This window comes from Mandrillus leucophaeus, unplaced genomic scaffold (genome assembly GCF_000951045.1).
Source record: "Mandrillus leucophaeus isolate KB7577 unplaced genomic scaffold, Mleu.le_1.0 Scaffold101, whole genome shotgun sequence".
NCBI classification, from domain to species: Eukaryota; Metazoa; Chordata; class Mammalia; order Primates; family Cercopithecidae; genus Mandrillus; species Mandrillus leucophaeus.
The window spans coordinates 1-23,736 of NW_012098210.1; the positions used below are offsets into that span (position 1 = coordinate 1).

The following is a 23,736-nucleotide window of genomic DNA, read 5'->3' on the forward strand; positions in this document are numbered from 1 at the left end:
CGGGCAGATCACGAGGTCAGGAGATCGAGACCATCCTGGCTAACATGGTGAAACCCTTTCTACTAAAAATACAAAAAATTAGCCAGGAGTGGTGGCATGCGCCTGTAGTCCCAGCTACTAGGGAGGTTGAGGCAGGAGAATCGCTTGAACCTGGGAGGCGGAGGTTGCAGTGAGCCGATATCGCGCCACTGCACTCCAGCCTGGAAGACAGAGCGAGACTCCATCTCCAAAAAAAAAAAATTCCTACTGTTGTAACAAATGGTTTAAAGCAACACTAATAATAAATTCTGCAGTTCTGGAGGTCAGAAGTCCAAAGTGGGCATCACAGGGCTAAAATTAAGGTATGGATAGGGCTGTGTTCCTTTCAGTCCTACGGGAAAATCCGTTTCCTTGCACTTTCCAGCGTCTAGAGGCTGCCAGCATTCCTTGGCTTGTTGCTCTCCTTCTTCCATCTTCAAAGCCAATAGCTTAGCATCCTCAAAAGTCTGTCCACCCTCACATCGCCTTCACTAATGCTTGTATGGATCCATGTGCTTACCCTGCATCCGCCCAGGTAAATAAGGATACTCCTTCTATCTCAGCGTCCTTACTTAACCATATCTGCAGAGTCCCTTTTGCCATGTAAGGTGACACATTCACAGGTCCTGGGGATTAGTATGTGAACATCTCTGAGGAACCCCATCCCCAATCCAGAGGATTTCCCTGAAATGCAAGTTCAGTGAGAACAGCTTCCCATATGCCTGAGTGAAGGCACAACACTGACTGCTGAGTGCAAAAGGACAGTGTGGGGTTCCATTTAAATTAAATTTCAGAAGAGGCAACACTAGCCTATGGTAGAAAAGAATTACAATGATCGCCTCTCAGGGCAGGGTGGGGTTGACTGGGGAAGGCCATGATGGAATTTTCTGGTATGGTGATGTTCTTTATTCTGGCAGGGGCACAAAAGTGTAAACAAACATTACTCTAGTCAATGATACATCCTGGGGGAATTGTAGTGATGTCTGCCATTTACTCTGAAGGATGTAATGGATAGATTGATGGACAGATGGATAGACAGGTGATATATAGGTACAGTAACATGTTTATGATAGAATCTAGGTGGTGGGTATACAGGCATTCATTTTAATAATCTTTGTTGACAATGTTTATAAAAATGCTGGGGACAGTAAGATATGACCCTGGAATATGACTCTGGCACTCTAAAAATTATAAATTAACAAAAGAACTTAGAAAGCCATTAAGCAAGCTCTTGAATAATTTCCTATTTAAAATCAATGGTTCTCAACCTGGGCAATTTTGGAAGGTGTCTAGAAAGGTGTGGGAGCATTCTTGACGGTCTCCAGAACTCTCAGTAAGGGCAGGGTGTTACTGGCACCCAGGGCAGGGTCCAGAGAAGCTACTGCAACCACACAGCCTCTCCACAGGACTGTCTTTCTACACTAAATGTTACTGAGGAATACCAATTTAAAATCAGAATCTTCTCTTTGTATGTCTTCATTAATTTGCTTGCAGTTGCTTGTAGCACATCTCCAAGTGGACTGTGACTCACTTCTCGAAAGTGTGTTGTATCTCCCACGTCTCTAACCCAAGAACACCCAGCATAGTACTCTACCCAGAACACATATTTAATAAACATTTGGTAACAGGGGAGGGGATGTTCCCTGACTATCCCAGCTTGCCCTTCAGGCAGTTCCTTTGATACAAACCTACCCCACATTCCCCCTTCTCCTCCGAACCCCAACCCCTTAATAGCCAGTGAGGAAGGATGTTCCCTGCTGCATTCTTCTGCCAAGACAATCTTGAAACTACATCCCCACTGCCACCCTCCTTCACCCTGCCCAACCCCATCCCCCTGCACCAAATGGCAGGGGAGGCACTTGAAAATAACCACCATGACACAGAGCTGAGAAAAGCCGGCATAAAGCACTTTTATTGCAATAATAAAACTTGAGACTCATATATGGTGCTGGGGGTGGGGGCAGCAATGATTTCTCTCACCAAATCACTACACAGGACAGCAAAGGGGTGAGAAGGGGCTGAGGGAGGAAAAGCCAGGAAACTCTGAGATCAGCAGAGGGAGCCAAGCATCAAAAAACAGGAGATGCTGAAGCTGCGATGACCAGCATCATTTTCTTAAGAGAACATTCAAGGATTTGTCATGATGGCTGGGCTTTCACTGGGTGTTAAGTCTACAAACAGCACCTTCAATTGAAACTGTCAATTAAAGTTCTTAAGATTTAGGAAGTGGTGGAGCTTGGAAAGTTATAAGATTACAAAATTCCTGAAAGTCCATTAGAAAAACCACAGGACGAAAAAAAATAAAAACAAAAAAAATAAGCCAGGCCACAAAGAAGGCTTCAGAGGTCCCTGCTGGCCCAGGGACAGATACCTGTAGTGTCCAGCATCGCAGTGAACATGATCTGCTTTCAAAGGCAGAGGGTTTAAGGGGAGGATGGGGTGGGAATGGTGGAGGCAAAGGCTCTCCCCATCCCCACCTCAGTTTTAGGTAGGGCTTTTAATTTAACCCAAGGACATCTCCCAACTTGGAGAATAATTCAGTCCTCAACAGCGCCTCAAATCTGCTATGGCTTTGCAGCGCAGCAGCAAGAATGTTTAATATATAATAGATAAAAATTTCATCCAAAAAATTAAAATAAAATATTCTTGCAACCCCCCCAACACCAATTCCTATTCTAACGTTAACCTATCACTTGTGCTGTTAATACTTGACCATGTACTTAACTGGAAATCTATATCCAAAAGACTGAAACTGAATCTTCACCCCAAAATGAAAACAAAATAAAATGAATAACTTGAGGTTTATGGCATATAGTTTAGGTAAACACACATACGAGGAGAAAGGGGAAGAGGAAACGGAGGTGTCAGAAGCAAAGCTGAGTGACAGAACACATTCAGTCAGGGCAGATGTCTATACAGAGTGGAGTGGAACACCAGGAAAAGCTCCACATGGATTCATGTGCACACGTCTGGAGGCACCAGATCCCTCCATGGCAGATCTGTTGGGGACAGAAAATCTGTGAGTTTCCAGCAACTCAGTGTTCTTTGTGTGCAGTGGTGGCAGCCACGATGCCATCTGCCACGCCAAATCCCTTCCCCAACAGCTGAGCAGTCTGAGACCAAGCCACTTCTATTCCAGCTGGAGACAGCCAGAAGGCCTTGGGCTGGGTCCCAGGTGAAACAAACTTTCTGCTTAAATTGATGTGTGTGTTTGGTTTTTAATCTAAGGTTAAGTTTGCCTTGCTAAGGACAGCAGGAGGGCTGTCCACCCATGCTGCTGTCAATACAGTTCCCCATTATCATTGGGTCTCCAACTGTGCTACGTATAGGCATCACCTGGCAGCTTTAAAAAACTCTAAATGCCTGGGTTCCACTCCCAGTGATTATGATTAACTGGCTTAGGGTCTGACCTGGGCATCAGGAAAGTCTTAAAAATTTCCCTGGTGACTCTAATGTGCAGTCCAGACTGAGAATAAACTGGTCATTCATAATGTTGAGTATACTGGGAAAATATCTCCAATATTCATGCATTCACTCAACTTAAAACTTTCTGGGTTTGCCCTTGGACTTTCCTTCCAGACTCTTGCAAGAAGCTGAAACATTCTTTGGCAGTGGGTTGGGAGGGTTACTCAGGGTGACTTGTAGCCTTTATCCCTCTCTCCTCTCCCTCTACCTCATCAAGTTTACAGAAAGCCTGTTCCCAACCAGGAAAGTAATTCCAAGGCTCCCTCGAGTACAGTTATGTTCAAAAAATGACTCAGCTCTCAAAGAACAGGAAAGGGAGTTTGGCCTAGGTGTAGACCTTTGGGCAGACAAAGGCTCTCTGTAAAGTGCCAGGGATTCCCTCCCAGCAGCAATGACAGGTGAAGAAACCAGAATTATCAAACTTAACCAGGCCTGTATTACCGAGGTATGTGTGGTTCAAACTGAGAAAGACAGTTAAAAAAGCCCCTCCACTTACACATACCCGCATTTTGTCTGTGTATAAACAAAATTTACATGTAAGTGCACAACAGGACAAGGTTACAAGTAGCTGTGACTGCCATCACAAATAGGATGGCAGCCATTTGTTGTGGCTTTCAAACAAAAGTGTCCTCACCCAGGCCTTGGCTGTGGCCCTCTGGTTCCTATGGCAGGAGGGGAGCTAATATAAAGGTCTGGGGCCAGTTGGAAGGAAGCCAATAGCATTCATGTGCTTAATGATTCTAACACTTACATGAAAGCTATGTGCTATTAGGATACTGAGTTTAGTTCCTAAGAAGTGAGGGTAGAAGAGGGGAAAATCAGCAAACAGGATCTGGTCCTACTTTGCCATTGCCTGGATGTGACCTTGAGTAAGGCCGTTCTCTCTGGCCGTTTCCTTACTTTTGCACAATAAAGGTGACGCAGAGGTCCATGAGATCCCTTCCTAGAACTGTCTGATCCAAGAGCATCCTTTCAACTTCACAAGTATCCTCTGGCTTCATTTCTCCACTTCATGCACTGATAACAAGCTGGCTTGGGGGCCTCAAGTGTCCTGGGTGTGGACCCTGAGCAGGTGGACTGATGCAGTAATGTCTCCCTCATACCATCTAACAGGCAGTAACCACAAACGGCAGTGAGGAGAGAGCTGCAGAAGCTAGGACATGATATTCACGTTCAGAGGACTTTTTCTTCCCCTGTATCTTCTAGAAACACAGGGTAGAACAAAGTTGTTCATTAAGAGTCTTATTTCCAAAGAACTAAAATGTTGGCACTACAAATTTGGCCTACATTTCCGTAGTCCTCAATTCCGTTATAATTTATAAACTACATGGAAAAACACTTCATTTAAACAGCTGCCATCTCCATGAGTTCAACAAGGAGCCAATTCCTTTCCTTAGGGTGACCAATTTTTACATTCGAAGCATATACTAATAACAATGAAAGGATACTCAATACAGAAAGAATGCAGGGGGAAAAACAGCCTTGTGGTGTTTTTTGCTGTCTCTGCTGCCCATCAAACGCTGGGCATAACATGGGAGGAGCAAAGGTAGTGAAGGGCCCTTCAGCATTCCATTTCCTTACCCAAGAACAGGGAGCTAAGGGAGGAGGCCATTCCTGTCATTCCAGTTTTAGAAGCTCCACATCGAAGACGAGAGTGGCATGTGGTGGGATGATGCCTGGGTGCCCAGTGGCACCATAGGCATAATCTGGAGATATAGTCAGTTTGGCTCTCTGACCCACACTCATCTGTGAAAAGAACAAGGAAGACAGACTCAGCCGGACACACGCCCCAACTGTCTCTGTAAGAACAAGAGCTGTTTACCTAGGTGTTCCTTGGCCAGGATGGTTGTGACTTTCCAGTGACTTTGCAGCTGCACAGGCATCACCACCTCCTTATGCAGGACTTGGAGGTTGGCAGTCAGATTCCATGACCCCTGCATCTCACTCCAAGAGGTCCAATGGCAGTTCAAAACCCCTCTTGACTCTCAGAAGGGTCAGGCCCTCAACCTTTCTACCCAAGTCTTAATGATTAATGCTAGGCAGGTAACATTCCAGATGTCTCACCACCTAGTCCCCTTCAGTGGTCACTCAAAGGACACATTAAGTGACATCTATGCTCTTCTTGAAAAAGGAATACTCCATATAGGAAAACTTCAAAAAAGACAGTATAATTTTCTGGGCTACACAATAGCATGTACTGTACACCATTTGTGAAAATATTGATATACCTACAACAGAAAATGTCTTTGCAAGGACATACCAGACTTTTGCTGTGAGGAGAACGGTATGGATAGTGAGTGACCAGTAAGGAGAGATTTTTACTTTAAAAAATATATTTGTGTATATTTTCAGTTTCAAATTAAATACACAAATAAGTATAAATTTCTACTTTCTGAACAGTGACCAGGTTCTCTGCAGTATTTCCATCTTTTGACTTATCTTTGCTTTTGGTCTCCATGTGTATGTTTCTGGCTTTCCGACTCCACTGGATAAAGGATGAATAAAGAGCAAGCTCCAGGCTGTGAAGTGTCTAATCCTTGCTCCCCCCAGAAGTTGGGACATTTGGAGAAAGGTGGTAAGGATAGTGAAGTATGGCTTTACCTTGTACAATTCGAAACAATCATATACCTTGACTCAGCAATTCTATTTCCAGAATATTCTGCTAACAACTCAAAAGTCCATCATAGAAGGAGTGGTTTCATAGGCACATCCACACCAGGGATTAGTCATTAGAAAGAACATAGTGGTGGCTTTAAATGTATTAACATGAAAAGATGTCCAAGATCGATGAAAAAAAGCTGCCAAAATAGTCCTTGTGGCAGGATTCCATGCCTGCAAACATGTAAAACCAAAACAATATCAAAAGGAAAGGAAAAGGGGCACAAGTCAATCTCCCCTTCTTCCTGTGTTTTTAACTCACTTGCTGAAAAAATACGCTGTGAAGAATTTAAAAGATGTTTTATGTAGATCTCAAACTACCCAGACTTCTCACAATTGACAGGGCTGTGACTGACCCCAAAGCACCAGTTAAAGGGGGAGTCAGGCATCTGTCCAATACTCAACCATGCCTCTCCAAGCCTGGGAAGTGAAGTATGCTGATAACACTATCTCGATGGCAGATATAGCACTCAATACATACAACGCAGTGATTGTTCCAATGCTGGAACAGTCATAGAAGATGGGTTGTGGTATGAACAATGGCTGGCATGCAAGATGGGGGATGGGCTACAGATCCAAGAGCCAGCCAGACTAGGGAGACAGAGGCAAAAAGCTATGGTTGGCAAGGTTTCCCAAGGGAAGTAAACTACAAAGCCTCTTCCTCACACTGCCAACACTCTGCCCTGCAGGAACAGAAACCCAGACACCTGGGAGTGGGAAGGCTTCAAGTTCCTGAAAGTTGAGCAGTTTATTTGGAGATAAATCAGTGGTATTTTATAGAGGAAGTAGAGCAATGTGTATTCTGGAAAAGAGAGAGACAGAAATCTCTCTTTTCATCTTGGTTAAATTTCTAATTCTCCTCAGTGAGAGGGAAGCAGACTAATTACCCATCATGCAGAGCCTAATTATAAAGTTCCCTGGGTCTCAGGTCACTGAAAAACATCCCTTTACCTGGTTAGAGCCAAGAAAAAATTCCTAGGTTTGATGGAAAGAAAGAATCCAACTAAAATTTGGCAACCCTGGGTCCCTATTGTCTCCTGGGAATTTTGTAGTGTTGGCAGAACAAAAGCTGTTTCCACAAATGGGGAGAAAAGAGATTAGGAAACACACTCAAGACAAACAAAAGGACTTTCTGCCTAAGTATGTCCTCTCAGAAGTGGTCTGACAAAATATGGTTAATAGTAAGATAAACACAAATTAAAACTGATGTCATTTTTTACTCATAGTGTCCTGAGGCCAAAGATTTAACAATACACTGTGATGCTGGGGCTGGGAGGAGACTGCACCTTCATAGCCTGGTGGTGGCAGTCCAGACTGCAAACCCTAGAGATGGCAACTTGGCAAGACCTGTCAAAAAACACTACACACAGCTTTTGAGCCCCTCGACCCCACTTCTGAGAATATGTCCTATGGCAACATGTGCACACACGGAAAATAAAGTCTGTACAAGGTGAGTTATTGCAGCATTGTTTATAATAGCAAAATACTGGAAATGATTCAAATACTCATTAATAGGGCACTAGCCAAGTAAATTTTAGCACACTTACATAAAGGAATACTATGCAGCTGTAACAGAGCTTACTCCTCTTTTTTGAGATGGAGTTTCGCTCTTGTCATCCAGGCTGGAGCGCAGTGGCGCAATCTCAGCTCACTGCAACCTGTGCCTCCCAGGTTCAAGTGATTCTCCTGCCTCAGCCTCCCAAGTAACTGGGATTACAGGCACCTGCCACCACGCCCGGCTAACTGTATTTTTAGTGGAGATGGGGTTTCACCATGTTGGTCAGGCTGGTCTCGAACTCCCGACCTCAGGTGATCCACCCGTCTCGGCCTCCCAAAGTGCTGGGATTACAGGCATGAGCCACTGTGCCCAGCCTACTCCTCTTTTATGTACTGATATTGGGAGTGTCAAAAATGCATTAAGTGAAAAAGTAAACTGCAAAACAGTATGTGTGTGAAAGCAAGAAAAAAGTTATGTTTTTATACGTGCTTAAACGACAGTACAAGAAGCATTAACAGCAGGTGCTTCTTGTGGGGATATTGGTCAGATGGGATGGGATGAGACTTTTCACTTTTTTTATTTTTGAACCGTAGAAATATGCCACCTATAAAAATAATATAAAAGGTAAATACTAGGAAGCAAAACAAAACAAATGAGAGAGCATACCTGGGCAACCCCTTCTTCCCAGCCTCGGATCACCTCCTGCTTGCCTAGCATAAACTTAAAGGGCTTGTTTCTGTCCCGGGAGGAATCAAATTTCTTTCCATCTTCAAGCATCCCTGTGAAAAAGGCCACTGTAACATGAGCAACAGAGTAATGACATAAGGCAAGTCAGAGACCAGCAGCAGAGCACTCATCAGAGATGCCAGTGCTGAAGAGTCTGGCAGGAACTGCGGTACATAGGGAGGGTTTCCTGTGACCTCACTGGGCATCTAAGGAGTTGGGGTAGTCCTAACTCCAGACCTGTGAATGCTCTTCCCTGACTCTAAGAAATTAAGTCATCTACAAAAGGACTCCATGTACCAGAGGTGGGTGGCAGTCCACCTTGTTCTGGAGATGGGGAGTATAAACTTCCTCCTGCCTTGACTCTCCTAGCACCCTGTGGATTTTCTCCCCAACTAAAAATAACTGTGGTCCCTTGAGGTGCACACAATGTCTAGAAGTCAAACACAGTGCAAGAAGTAATATTCCTTCCCAAAATCCCCCATCATCTTTCACATGTAATGTGTTTATATATTGCTCCGCCATTGTTCAGTGCAGGCAAATCCCCCTCCACCATCTGCCACCCCCATGGTCTCCTCTGTGGTTCACTAATTGTGACCTACACACATTGCTGCTCTCCAGGCTGTGGGTCAGCACTATGGGATGTGATAAGAGGAAGCTGTAAGGCAAGCTTTCACCCGCATTCTAGTGCCAAGTGTCTCACATCAACAGGGAACCTGGGGCATAAAGCTGGGCCCTTGTAGTCTGGTTCCTGAGTTGTCATAATTTTCCTGGGAAAAGTAAAAACCAACCTGGGCTGAAGTAGGGAAATGAAAGAATTTGTGCAGCATTCATCCCACTTATTTTATCCAATGCTGCCCCAGAAAACAATGTGTGCTCATTTTTGCACAGCTAATCCTTTGTAACAGAGATAACTGAAGGGAACAGCAATACTAAGGAGGTTGAAATGGTTGCCCTTGAAGAATTAACTCAGTAAACCCAGCTAACTGCTAGCAACTCTGTGGGCAGTAGTTCCACTCTGAGTTACTCTAAATGGGCTAGGCGCTTTCCACACGTGAACTAATGCAATTCTTTCTCCACAGCACGATCCCCATTTCACAGATGAAGAAACTGAGGCAGACAGGGAGAAGTGAAGTAGCTTGCCAAAATAGTAAAACTACATTATAAATTATAAACCCAAATACCATGCTCCTTCTACTATCCCAGTTTCCCAGAAGTGGGACAAGCCACGACGGCGCCTTCCAATAAAAGGGGAACTCCAGAGATGCTATGAGAAAAGAGGAACAGACATCTGCAATAGATATCTGCAACTTCCTTTTCAAAAACACCATCAGCATTGCTTTCTCAGGAAGCCGCTGCCAGCCTATTGTGATAGCTGACACTGAGTTCCTGAAAATTCTCTAATTAGGATCCCAGATTGGAGGGTCAGCCAGTGGTTAACATATAATGGACGCAAAACTGATTTTATTGGAAGACTGGGGGTGGGCACTCACCATGGTTCTAAGCGTTACTCAGAAAATCCATAAAAACATTACAATTCTGTTGTGTAAGAGTTTAGGAAAAAACGAAAATCCTGACAAAATCCCAACCTAAAAAACAGTGTCAACACTTGTAAGTAGGATGGGGAGGCAGAGATGAATTGGCAGCGTTATCACAGCTATTGGACTATGTGGACTTTAACAAAAGAAGAAACGGGTGGGGGTTGGGTGGTGGTATCTTAACAGAGCAGGAGTAGAGACGGATGTCCTGGGGGCAGAATGGGTACTAATGCTGCCTGGACCTGGGAGCTGAGGACTAAGGTAGACAGGAGGGTGGGGACCCGTACCTGCTCCAAGGAACTGGTGCCCCTGAACTGGTGAGCTGGGGTATGCATTTAGCTCATTCGTTTACCAGAATGCAGTCACCACCTGATGAAAGAAATGACTAATGGCAGGACTTGAACAGTTCTCTATAAACAAGTACCTGGGAGAGGAACAAGTCTCCAGGCTCCACAATACCCACCAAACACACTGCCTTTACCCGTTTCAAGCTACACTTCTTACATGGAACCCAACCCAACCAACCTCAGAGGTAAGGGTGAAAGCAGGCAATCAACAGCTATGATTCTCCATTCCCTGGCCAGGCAGGGAGCCTTTCCATCCACCCTCATGAGACCGCTTATAACAGAAATAAGGAAACCAACTCCAAGGCTCAGTAACCCACCCAAGGTCAGAACCACTGAGTGGCAGGGCCTGTGAGCCACAAAGAAGATTGAAAACCAGAAAGAGCTTCTCTCTGGTCTGTGTAAAACATGCCCATAGGGGCCACCTGGAACCAAGGCTGTGGCACCCTCACCTTCCTTTCTAATTAAACATCAACTTCCCAGGAGCACAACAGCCTGGCCCAGCAGATGAACTGGAATCAATCTAAGCCTTTCCCCTATGCCAGGGCTGGTGTGGGGTAGGCATATGGGCCAGTTTGGGCACTACTTTACCTGCTGTGAAGTCTACTGGGATCTTCCAGGAAAGTCCTACCTCATTAGTAAAAAGAAAAACAAAGACTCAGGAAGAAAGTTCCTGCTCCCCCTGTTGAATGTTGTCATGTAAAGATAAGATGTTTGGAGCATGGCAGTCACCCTGTGACTGAGAAGGCCAGGCATACCACAGGGCGGTCATTCCAGTGCTCTCAGTCAGCCCTAAACCACTTCCCTCAAGACTCAGGTTCTGAGGTGATTGAAAGTGTGCTCTAAAGGTAAAACTATGGTGACAGTCAACAGCTCAATGATTGCCAGGAGTCAGGGGTAGAGGGAGGGAAGAACAGATGGAACACAGAATTTTTAGGGCAGTGAAAATGTTCTGTATGATACTATATATAATGGACACATGCCATTATACACTTGTCCAAACCCACAGAATGTACACCACCAAGAGTGAATCCTAATGCAAACTATGGATTTTGGGTAATCATGATGTGTCAATGCAGGTTCGTCAATTGCAACACATGTGCCATTCTAGCGGACAGTGTTGATAATAAAGAGGCTATGCATGTTCAGGGGATATATGGGAAATCTCTGTATTTACCTCTCAATTTTGCTGAGAATCTAAAACTGCTCTTAATAAAGTCTTACAAAAATAAAGAAGTCTGCTTTGCCTTATATTGGGTCTTCAGTTACCTGCAGCCAAATGAACACAACTGGCATGAGATAAACCTTTATTTGACATTTAGTGAGCACACTATAATATAGTGCTGTCACGAGAGGAATAACAAAGAAATGGAACTCAACAACCAAAACCACAAAGAGCTATCCCTGATCTGTGACAATGAGATCAGTGTCTCATGTCAGGACCCAGTACACATACCCACGTTTTGTCTGTGTATAAACAAAATTTACATGTAAGTTACTACATGGAATATACTTCTCATTTTTAAAAAGAATGCTGATTGTGACCCACTAAATTTATTTCATGATACATTAATGGTTCATAACCCACAATTTGAAAAGTACGGTATACCTATAAAAAAATTAGCCTATTTCTTGCCAAACTTGAACACGGCCCTGACCTGTGCAAGATTGTATTTTGATTGCAATGAAAACCACAGGGTACTGAGAGACTCCCTAAACTTCCTGTTTATCCCTGATCAAATGCAATGCCAGGCAACCTCCAGACACTACATGCATCAATGTATCAATGTTGCTTTGCCTGAGGTGAGATACTTCAACTCTCTATCTGACTGGTACCAGACTAGGAGCACAAGGCGGGACACAGCCTGAATCTGCTGCTGAGCCAGCATGGAGATTTGCATGTTCTTCAGTGGAAACTCTGGCTCTGTGTGAGGATGCCTGTCTAACCCCAGCTCTCTTAAGCCTATCTTGGACACTGAGGGGCAAGCCTCTCCCTAGTATTTTAAAACCATAAAAGCCAGGAAGCAGGATTTCTAAGTAAAGGAGCTTTAAGCAGGACCTTTGCCTAGGATCTTAATTTTCCTATGCTACTTTGGATGCTCTGTTGCCCCTGGGAAAGGGGCATGAGCCTTGCTCCAGAATTTCAGACCACAGTCACCAACTGTCAATCTCATCTACTTTCTAAGGAGAAATCTTCACAGGGAAGGGGTGGGTGGTGGCAGTGGTGTTGGGGTTCCTTAAGTCCAAGGAGAGGATTTCCCACAATCAAGTCCGAAAGCTAAACAATAATCCCCAGAAATGGGTGGGGTGGTATGTAATTAAGTGGGTGTCACACAACTGGCACAAGCTATAGGACAAGGAGAAGGAGGGCTTCCCCAGTGGGGAGGAACAGGCCACCTATCTACGGCCGTAAGTTGTCAAGCTGGGGGAGAAGGTGAAAGCAGTGTTTGTTAAGCTGGAATGAGTATGCATATAGTATTTTCAGGGGTAGGAATTATGCTGTTCAGTCTTTAATGTCGAAACAGATAGTGAGAACTTCCATTTCTGGTCACGGTGGAGGACAGGGATCAGATTTGTTCCTGAAACAACCAACAACCAACCAACAACCCCTTCCTCCCTGCAAAAAGTCCCACAGAAACTTAAAAACCACCTAGACAAAATAGCTGCAACGATGGTTTATAGGACACCAGACATCTGTAACGAAGAACAACAATCCTGAGACATGGGAAACAAGGCCAGCCCTATATCCTTGGGATTTTCCAGGGACAGGGACCTGCAGTGGAGCTCAAGGCACCTAGAGTCCATAGGACAGAGTACCAGCAGGACAGAGCTATACAGAGATCCCCAGAGATCTACAGAGGGTCCTCTTTGAGTATTCAGCAGAGTCCCTCTCGGTGCATGTATCTGAGGGAACTACTCAAGGCCAGGAAAAGAACTATCCAAAAGGCTTAGAGGAACAGTATCTAGCACTCACACAGGGCTGCGATTACTGCTTATTCCCCCCAGTCAAACTGGAGAAGTTCATGATTGACGCAGCACTAGACAGAATACTCAGGAAGATCTTGCCTACAGTAGGAAATAATCAGCCCTAAACTGAGCTCTAGACCTACCTAACAAATCACAAAAGCAAGACGCACAAGCATCAAACTGTTTCCAAGTAACTTAAATGCTTCTCGGTATAAAACTCAGGTAAATGTATAGGAATAAAAATATCCAGCACCCCAAAAGGTAAAATTCACACTGTCTGGCATCCAAAGATTACCAGGCATGCAGAGAGGCAGAAAACAGGACCCACAATGAGGAGATATATCAATCAATTGAAAGCAACCCAGAACTAACACAATGTTAGAATTAGTAGAGGAGGACCATAAGACTCCAACTTTCAGAGATGAAAACTACAATATCTGAGATGAAAATTACATTGGGCTAAAATGACAAAATATCCACACATAACACAGTAAAAACTTTACACCATTATCAAGCATTAACTCAAAACGGATCCTAGACCTACATGTTAAGTACTAAACCTATCAAATTTATAAAAGAACACATAGGAAAGACATCTCTGTGACCTTGAGTTAGGCGAAGATTTCTTAGTATGATGTCAAAAAGCACTATCTATAAAAGAATAAATTGAACTTCATCAAAATAAAACAATTTCTGTACTTTAAAAAGCACTGTTAAGAAAATGAAAGACAAGCCATACATTGGGAGAAAACTTTTGTAAAGTACATATTTGATACACGACTTATATCCAGAATATAACAAACCACCAAAATTCAACAATTAAGAAAACCAATAATAAAGGGCTAAAGATTTGAACAGATACTTCACTGAAAAAGACAGAGGGCAGGTAAGCATATGAAAAGATGCTAAACATTCTTAGTTATTATAACAATGCAAATTAAAACCACTAGGAAATGAATCTACCACCACTGATTAGAATGAGTAAAGCTAAAAAGACCGACCACGTCAGGTATTAGTGAGGATGTGAAGGAACTGGAATTCTCATACACTGCTAGTGGGAATATAACAAAGCTTCAGAAAACAGCTTGATAGTTAAGTTAAACATACACCTCCCCATATGACCCAACCATTCTAATCTTGAGTATTTATCCAAGAGAAATAACAGGCTATGTCCATAGAAAGACTTGTACACAAATGTTCAACGCAGATTTATTAGCAATAGCCAAAAACTATAACCCGAACATCCACCAACGGTGGTAAATACAAGTATCTATACATAGAAAATTATTTAGCAACAAAAAGGAACAAACAATTGATACACTGGACAATACAGATGAATCTCAAAATAATTATACCAAGTGAAAGAAGGCAAACAAAAGAGAACATACTGTATGATTCCATTTATATAAAACTTGAGAAAATGCAACGAATCTACACTGACAAAAAAGTACATCAGTAGTTGTTACAGGAAGGTAAGGAGGGGTGAATTCAAAGGGGAACAATGACATCAAAATTTATGAAGCTGTACATTTTTAAAATGTGCAGTATACTGGATTTCAATCGTGCCTCAATAACTTTTTTTTTTTTTTTTTTTTGAGACGGAGTCTCACTCTGTCGCCCAGGCTGGAGTGCAGTGGCCGGATCTCAGCTCACTGCAAGCTCCGCCTCCTGGGTTCACGCCATTCTCCTGCCTCAGCCTCCTGAGTAGCTGGGACTACAGGCACCCGCCACCTCGCCCGGCTAGTTTTTTGTATTTTTAGTAGAGACGGGGTTTCACCGTGTTAGCCAGGATGGTCTCGATCTCCTGACCTCGTGATCCACCCGTCTCGGCCTCCCAAAGTGCTGGGATTACAGGCTTGAGCCACCGCGCCCGGCCAATAACTTTTTTAAAAAAGGAAAAGAAAAAAAAGTAGGCAGTGGCATTTACTAAAATCCTGTATATGTTTAGCTCCTACATCCACACTGGCAATGAATGAAAAGTGCTTCCTCTCTTTGGGGAGGGAACAGGTAAAGCAGGCAGCAAGTCAAGTCTCGGCAGTTGCTCCAATTTTAACTCTGGAGATCACTTGTGCCAGGAGTTGGAGCCCTTGAACAGTGAAACCACCTGCCAAGTTAGTGCCATAATTTCCTAGAGAAAGCGTGCCCTGCTGAGAGAAGGCAACTGAGGTTACAGTGCAGATGCGACAGCTGACAGTCTTTAAACTCTAAAGGCCACTCAGGATAAAACATCACAAGCATTGCCTTCTAACTGCAGAACTGACCGATTTCATTCCTGGTCATACAAGCCTATAACTCATGCCTAAGAAACTGCCTGGAATAGCTCCATATTCTTGATTTCAAGTATATAGTCTTGGCTCTCCTGACTGAATGCAGCCCAAGTTCATAGACCTGGCCTGCGTTCTGTGTCCTGGTGGCACTTGTGGTGCTGGTACTCAAGAGTACTCTTGGATTTGCTTTACTTGCATGATTTTAAAGAACCAGAAGGACAAGCATGAGGCCTTCATATTCAGACCTTCATCCCTATATGGTAACCAGAATACGAGGGGTAATCACAGAATGGTAGTCTTGTCTTTAAGAACCTTTAATTACTAATCAGTGAGAAAAAATGTGAAAATGTGCTCCAGTTAAAAGTACAAGACTATGAAAGGAGCCAAAGCCATGGCTGCATACAAAGGCTGTTGATGTCATCTTCGCCTGGGTCTCCTCCCGAACTGAAACCCTTGGAAAGGGAGCAAAGGGTTTAAAAAACAAGACCATGCAGAGAGTCTCAGGTCTGTCTACCACACAGCAGCCTGCTCTTTCCTGTTGCTTATCAAGGAATCAGCAGAGGGAGACCTGGCCAGCAGCTCCTGGGCAGCAAAGTATCTCCCGACTGTGTTCCTGGTGGTTGGCTCAAGCCACTGAAGCAGTGGTTAAGACTCGAGACCTAGAGATTCACAAGGACCACTGGGATATTATTTCACTAATAACCCAATAGAAATGGAGTCACTTCCAGGGTACTCTGCTTTGGGGAAAGGCAGAATCCCATATACCTTCTACTGGGTAAGGAAAGAGGACTAAAGAAGGCACCTCTACAGACTTACGGCTTCACTACTTGTAGTGAAAGCTCATGACTCACAATGCAGTTTATAGTTGCTCATGAATCTTTGCAGGAGTGTTTCCTATAGGCGGCATTTTACAGGGACCAAAATATGAGAAGTTTCAAGATTAAAAAACGACGACGACTAAACTAAACCAAAAATCAAACATAACAAAAAACCAGAATATCCTAAGCCCCAAACCTTCAAAATAAAATAAAGTCCTTGCCATTTATAGTTTGGAGAGGGACAAAGGACATCTACTTTCAACACGCAGGTGAATTTCTTAACGACAAAAAGTACAATGAGGCCAGCTACGGAGGAGGCTCATGCCTGTAATCTCAGTGCTTTGGAAGGTCAAGGCAGGAGAATCACTTGAGGCCAGGAGTTTGAGACTGGCATGAGTTTGCGACCAGCCTGGGCAACACAGCAAGACTCATGTCCCCAATCCTGTTTCTGCAAAAAATTTAAAAAAATTAGCCGGACATGGTCCTAGCTACTTGAGTGGATGAAGTGGGAAGATCGCTAGAGCCCAGAGGTTTGAGGTTACAGTGAGCTATGAGTGCGCAAGTGCACTCCGGCCTGGGAAACAGAACGAGACTCTGTCTCTTAAAAAAAAAAAAAAAAAGTGTAATGGTTGAATGGATGGAGGTATGGGGAAGCCAGTATTTTTCTGCAGCTTTGCATTTGAAGCCACTCAGAACATTCCCAGATGGGTGTACAGCTCCAGGTCTAATGGGTTTAGCTGTTTGCTTTCCCTCTTCTTATTAGATACAGAAGCTCTCTTAACCACCTTTTACTTAGCTGCTTTGAGTAAAACTCAAAGCCTTCGTACCCTAGCATGGTGAAGAGCACTCCCCTCATGCTTTAGTCTCTAGCTCATGATCACTCCTTCATTCCCACAGGAGTTCTATGTTCACAAAGGGAGGAGTGGTTAGCTGTGTTTGTCCCCAAATCCATTTATGGTAGCTATATTTACTGTGTTAAAGATAATATGATTAAATAGTATGTAAATCAATAAAATGAGTGTGAATACAAACAATGGTTCTAGCTGACTGCTGGGAAAGACTTAATAAAGGCAAGTCACTAAAAAACTATTGCTAGTGAATCATATGGGAGACTACATTTAGAGAAAGAAATCTTAAAAACCTGGAAAGGTTTGGTTTTTAAATGTTCTCACAATAGTCTTTGCTCTACTTTTAAAAAGGTCAAATTGGTTTTTGCCAGAACTGTGATGGAAAACTCCACTAGCAGAGCCATACTCAAAGATAAAGACATAGTCCTTTAGCAAATGATTTATGTTAGGGTTTCAAATAAAATATTTATAGAAGGTATGTCACTTTTATGTTAGCGTACCAACTACCTACTTGTCTCAATCATGATGGGTAAAAAGGGATTCTACATTTAGATAGGCAAAAGATACAAATTCAAATCTTACATTCTTATTCCATTTCTGGGTCTCTGTGGCTGCATTCCAGCACAACCTCCCTGAAGTGGCGTTCTGAGAACTCCTTACGAGTGAAGGGTATGACCAAAGGTCCAAGTGTCTACCCAAAGAGGGAACCAACTCACTCTCACTATCATTTTCCTGAGATCACAAACAGTGCAAGCACATTTCCCATATACGGTATGGAAATGCTTCTAACCTTTGGCTAAATCCCTTTAGATCCTATAACCAAAAGAGTATTTTCAAAGGCAGGACCCATGATGGGAAGAATATGCAGGATCCAACGGCAATAAAAAGAACAGACCAGAATGCATGCCCTGTGGGTGTGTCTCTCCATTTTCCTTTGTAATCACAACATAAATAAGAGGGGCTACTACCACATTATATCGCATGGGGAGGGGGAGAAAGAAATACCACTAGGCTGGGCACGGTGGCTCACACCTGTAATCCTAGCACTTTGGGAGGCTGAGGCGGGTGGATTGCCTGAGCTCAGGAGTTTGAGACCAGCCTGGGCAACACGGTGAAACCCTGTTTCTACTAAAATACAAAAAATTGGCCGGGCATGGTGGTGTGTGCCTGTAGTCCCAGCTACTTGGGAGGCTGAGGCAGGAGAATTGCTTGAACCTGGGAGGCAGAGGTTGCAGCGAGCCAAGATCGCACCACTGCACTCCAGCCTGGGCGACGGGGCGAGACTCCATCTCCAAAAAAAAAGAAAGATACCACTTAACAGTAGCTAGCTGGAGGTGGCAGAAATATGCAGTTTCTATAGGGTATAATGGTTAAAAGCATGAGTTCCGGACCTCTGTTAGAGACTATTATTACAACTCCCTCCTTGGTCTCTCTGCTTCTGCCCTTGCTCTCCTGCAGTCTAAACCTGACACAGCAGCCAGACCCTACTACCCCTCAGCTAAAAAAACCCCTGTGACTCCCCATCTCAGGAGATAAAGCTCCTAAAATGGCCTACAAGACACTCTTAAGAGCTGTCAAGCCTCCGCTCCTACCACCATCCCTCTGACTTCACCTCTGATTACTCTCATACTTCTCCAGTCCCAGAACATTGCTTCCTTATGTTCTACATACACACCAGGGATACCCCCACCCGTGGGCCTTTGCATTTGCTGTTCTGCCTAAAATGATATTGCTCAAATAGTCACATAGGTTACATCCTTACCTCCTTCAAGTCTTTGCTCAAATGTCACTTTCTCATTGAGGCCTTTGCCAATCTATCTAAAATCTCAACCTTTTCCTATTCCCTCCTTAACACTTACTAGCTTATACACAACAGTCTTGCTTATTAATCACATTTATTATGTCTTTTCCACTACACTGTAAGATGAAGGCAGGAACTGTGTCTTCTTCACTCCTAAATTATTGGTAGCCAGGACAGTGTCTTGCACATAGCAGACATTCATCAAGTACTTACAGAAAAATCAAAGGTACCCTTTTCTCCTCCTGACCTGTGTATATACTTGGAAGATGCTTTCCTCCTGCCTGACTGTACCATACACACCAAAACCAGATGGCACTTCCTCCAAGAAGTTCTAGCCTATAGGTATAGATTGCTTGAGGTACTTTCATTGTAACTGACCATTCCCTACAGGGTAAGCACCTTAAGAGCAACACTGAGGCTTTGCCCAGCTCCCTATATATTCACTGAGTGACTGAGGGAATGCCTGGTCCTAACTGGCCATTCATTCAGTCACTGAATAGCTACTCTATGCCAAGACTGATGGGGAGACCCTGGAGAACAACACTAGTGTGGGTCTGGCCTCCTGGAGCCTGCAGTCTGTTGGGGAAACAGTAGATGTTTAACTATATGGATCCTGACTATGATGGGGGCTAAGAAAATAGATGGGTACATTGCTGCAGAATTAGAAGCATGCATGTATGCATGCGAAGTGTTACTTAAACTGTGCTATAAAGAACAGAAAAGAGCCTGTCATGCAGTGGGGAGTGGCGGCAGTGCGGTGGCACCTAAGCAAAGGGGCAGAGACCTCCATGTGGGAAAAGGCTTGGAGCATTCGAGGAACGCAGGCCAAGGTAGCTTGAGCTCCTGGGAGAGGAAGAGTAAATATAACAGGAAGAGACAGTAGCATCTAGGAACTGGTTATTTCTACCTCCCTGACTTTCTGCACTGCTAGAATACACCTGGTCAAAATCAAAGGGGTCCAGGAGAGGGAATGCAGAGACTTGGTTAAGCTTCTTAGCAGGAAAACAAAACAAAAAAACAGAAGAAAAAATAGAAGTAAAAATAAACAAATGTCGCCATGAGCACCAAAGGGAGAACTGGATGCTATGTGATTAAGTTATTCATAATAACCTTGGCTTCTTCCATGGGAAATAGCAGGTGACAATATTTTTAGAGAAAATTCCAAGGCAAACAAATGATTTCCAGTTTATGGATACAATAAACCCCTCAGTACTTCATAAAAATCAGTTTAAGCACTAAAAATGTTCTAGTTAAAACATCTGTGAGTAAATAGGTGAATTTATGGTATATAAATTATATTCAATAAAGCTGTTAGCAAAAACAAAAAGGTCATGGACCCTACTGAAAGGAACTAGAGATCTTTGAAAGATGGCTGACAATTGGACCAGAGTAGTGAAACCAAGAAATGGATGAAGGAATGGTGGGAGCTCAAAAGGTACTGGAGCCAGCTTGAAGGGCTTCTACTGGCCAAATTTAGGATGATATTAGCATCAAAAAAGTAATGGGTATCACTGATCTTAAGGCCCTGACAAAAATTTTGAGCCCACAGTACAGTAAAAGCAAATAGAGCGGGAAAAAGTCACTTGCCCCCACTGGGAATGGCAACACCCCATCAGTTGACATTCATTTTTCATTTTTAAAACTGGTAATTAAAGCCTGGGAACGGTGGCTCATGTCTGTACTCCCAGCACTTTGGGAGGCTAAGGAGGGTGGATCACTTGAGGCCAGGAGTTTGAGACTAGCCTGGGAAACCTGGTGAAACCCTGTCTCTACAAAAACTACAAAAATTAGGACAAGTGGCATGCGCCTGTAGGCCCAACTATTTGGAAGGCCAGATGGGAGGCCGGGATAGGCGTCTGGGAGGTCAAGGCTACAGTGAGCCAAAATCAAGCCACTGCATTCCAGCCTGAGTGACAGACACACTGTCTCAAAAAATAAAACTTGGTATTTAAAGGGAAAGAATTAGCTTTACCTTATCTTATAGAAGAATAATAGCTAACAAATTTAGAAAGAATGAAGGAATTTTATAAATCAACACTTTGTGAATGCCAATTACTTCTTCAGGGGAGAATTATCAGAAGGTGTAAACACCACTAGGTGAAAGGCTGATGAGCAAGAGACCATCTATGGTTACCTAGGCACTCCACAAATCACTGCTAATTGCAAAGGGAAAAATGTTCCTTTACAAAAAAGATAAAATTTAGCGTCACAACTAGTGATGTTTCCCATGTGTGCTGAGGATGAAGTACTCACACTAAAATGTTTAAACCGAATCTATTCAGACATTTAAAACATTAAACATCCCGTTCAGAAAATCAAGGCAGGGAACAAGTTAAACAATACCATGAGAAAACAGTAAGACAGATGTGGAGTATTCTATAACTAGCCCGCTCTCTTTGAAGAAATCAGAGTTATTAAGAAAAAAACAGTGTAAGGACTCTTCTGGCCTGAGATTAGACATAACAACTGCGATGAGTGAGGCTCAATGGAACTGTGGTTTTAAAAAAGAGCAACACTTTGGAGACAACTGGGTAGTCTCAATAGGCATCTGCTTCACAGCAGGCATCATTACTCCCATTTTATAGACAGCACGTGGAAGCTGGGAGCTATGGGACAATTTGTTCAAGCTCTCATAGCCTGTTACATGGCAGGGCCAAGATCAGAACACAGCAAAGAACCCACATCCTTTTTGGGGATCACTGTCCACCTGGCACCACTTCTGCCCACTGCCTGAGCTGGCACTCTACACACCTGGGATACAATCAGTGTCCTGTTTCTGCCTTTGTCCCCAAAAGCCCATTGTCCACACAGTAGCCAGAAGGAGAGGGGGCTGTTAAAATCCAAGCCAGCCAATGGCTCCCATGTGAGTTAGAAAAAGGCAACGTTGGCAGGGCGCGGTGGCTCATGCCTATAATCCCAGCACTTTGGGAGGCCGAGGCAGGCAGATCACGAGGTCAGGAGATCGAGACCATCCTGGCTAACACGGTGAAACCCCGTCTCTACTAAAAATACAAAAAAAAAAATTAGCTGGCCGTGGTGGCAGGCGCCTGTAACCCCAGCTACTCGGGAGGCTGAGGCAGGAGAATGGCATGAACCTGGGAGGCGGAGCTTGCAGTGAGCTGAGATCACGCCAGTGCACTCCAGCCTGGGCAACAAAGCTAGATTCAGTCCCAAGAAAAAAAAAAAAGAAAAAGGCAACATTTTTAAAACAACCAACGAAGCTCCACCATCCCCTCATCTCCTGCCACATACCCTCTCATACAATCCACTTCCTGTTTCTCTAACACACCGGTCTTCTTGCTGTTCCTCTAATGCACAGAACAGGCTCCAGCCTCAGGGTCTTGCACTAGCTCTTCCCTCTGCCTAGGATACTCTTCTAGACAGCCCCACAGCTCCCCCTCCAACTACCTTTGAGTGAATGTTAAAATGCCACTTTTTCAGAGGCCGTTTCCAATCACCCTCACGAAAAGCAGCCAACTTCCCCTCCCATCCCTCACTCTGCTTTAATCTCTCCACAGTGCTTCTTACTACCTGATGTGCCCCATGGCCATACTGTCAGTCTCCTCATCATAAGCAAAGCCCCACCAGATCAGGTCTTTGTCTATTTAGTTCACTAGCCACGTCCCTAGAGCCTGGCCTGCTGCTGTTGCTCAAAAAATATGTGCTATGGGAAGGCAAACGGTCTTGCTGCAGCCCTGCCCCAACAGTTACAGCCTGGGTGCCTCAAGACAGCACGCATCAGGGGAAGCCATCTGAGGCATCTCTGCTGAGCGTGAGCCTCCCTCCAGACAGATCACCAACCAAAAGATACCTAGCAAGGGAGTGGATGGAATAAAGCAGAGGAGAAGGGGGAACGAAGCTAAGGAAAGCAAGGGGCTTGAGGGAGACTGCAGCAAAGTAGCCACACCTGCCCTGCAAGCCTCAGCAGCCCTCTAGTCAACCTCCCGAGGACATAAGGTTGAGGGGCTCTTGGTTTGTCTCAGTTAGAAGCCGGGAGGCTACACCTGACTTAAACCTGATCCCAAGGACAAAATGTCCAGTTACAGTTACTTTTTAAGAAGAAAAAAGAAAACATTCCTTCAATCCCCTTGAGTTTGCTCTCACAATGGCAGGCACACGGCCTGCTGAAGTAAGTAAAAGAGGTCTAAACCTAGCTGTGTGCCAGAACAAGCTCAACAGTAAAGATGACAAAGCTACTGGAGGCAGCAGGGAGGGGCCGTGAGAATTCACTGGCTCCTAAAGGCACTTACTTGGCAGGTTACCTTTCCACCACCTCCCTCCCACCTCAATGCCTGTCATGCTCCTAGGAGATGCTTAGCTGGTGATAGTGAACTTTGTATTTTCCCTCTGGTACCACAGAGGTTGTGCACGCCTTCCTTTCAGGCCTTGCTCATGCTATGCTCTGCTAGAAGGTCACGGAAGTCACCAGAGGGACCCTTGAGAGTGGCATCAAGGTGACTGACAGCCATTAGTGGCATTTAAAGCATCCACATGGTAAAGTTCAGTCTGTGCTTTGCATCTCTCTTTACTTACTTCCATCCCTGTTTCTCTGGACCCATGCCCACATCAGCAGTAGTGGACACCTGGCAAGAGCAGACCGGATCAAGAGTGTTCACCTTACTCAAACTCTCCTTCTCAGGAAAAGTAACAATCAGAATTACAGCCAAGAAATCTGAGCCAGATACTCAAAAGAAGACAGAGAAGCTGGGCATGAGGAGGGGTGAGGGGTGAGCATGCAGGGGACTTCCACCACCCACCGGTTGGGAGAAGCAGAAAAACACAAATCTCTTA

At 44.2% G+C, this 23,736-nt stretch overlaps 1 protein-coding gene and 1 long non-coding RNA gene across 6 annotated transcripts in view; one reads left to right on the forward strand and one right to left on the reverse strand.

Moving 5' to 3' along the window:
• Positions 1-1,904: 1,904 nt before the first annotated feature.
• Positions 1,905-23,736, reverse strand: part of FKBP1A (FK506 binding protein 1A, 12kDa) — a 26,164-nt gene continuing 4,332 nt past the window's right edge. For 3 of the 5 annotated variants that reach the window (XM_011974263.1, XM_011974270.1, XM_011974276.1), the window contains 3 exons: positions 8,306-8,418; positions 5,065-5,229; positions 1,905-3,017 (listed from right to left, as the gene is read on the reverse strand). In XM_011974263.1, coding sequence (XP_011829653.1) covers positions 5,101-5,229; positions 8,306-8,418 — 242 coding nt within the window. In that variant the 3' untranslated portion in view covers positions 1,905-3,017; positions 5,065-5,100. Of the gene's footprint in view, positions 3,018-4,017; positions 4,146-5,064; positions 5,230-8,305; positions 8,419-23,736 lie in introns of all 5 variants that reach the window. The other 2 variants (XM_011974264.1, XM_011974274.1) reach the window with 2 other exon arrangements.
• On the forward strand, positions 5,977-11,495 carry LOC105535230. The gene is made up of 2 exons (XR_001005399.1): positions 5,977-6,072; positions 9,569-11,495. It is a non-coding gene; the product is annotated as an uncharacterized LOC105535230 (long non-coding RNA).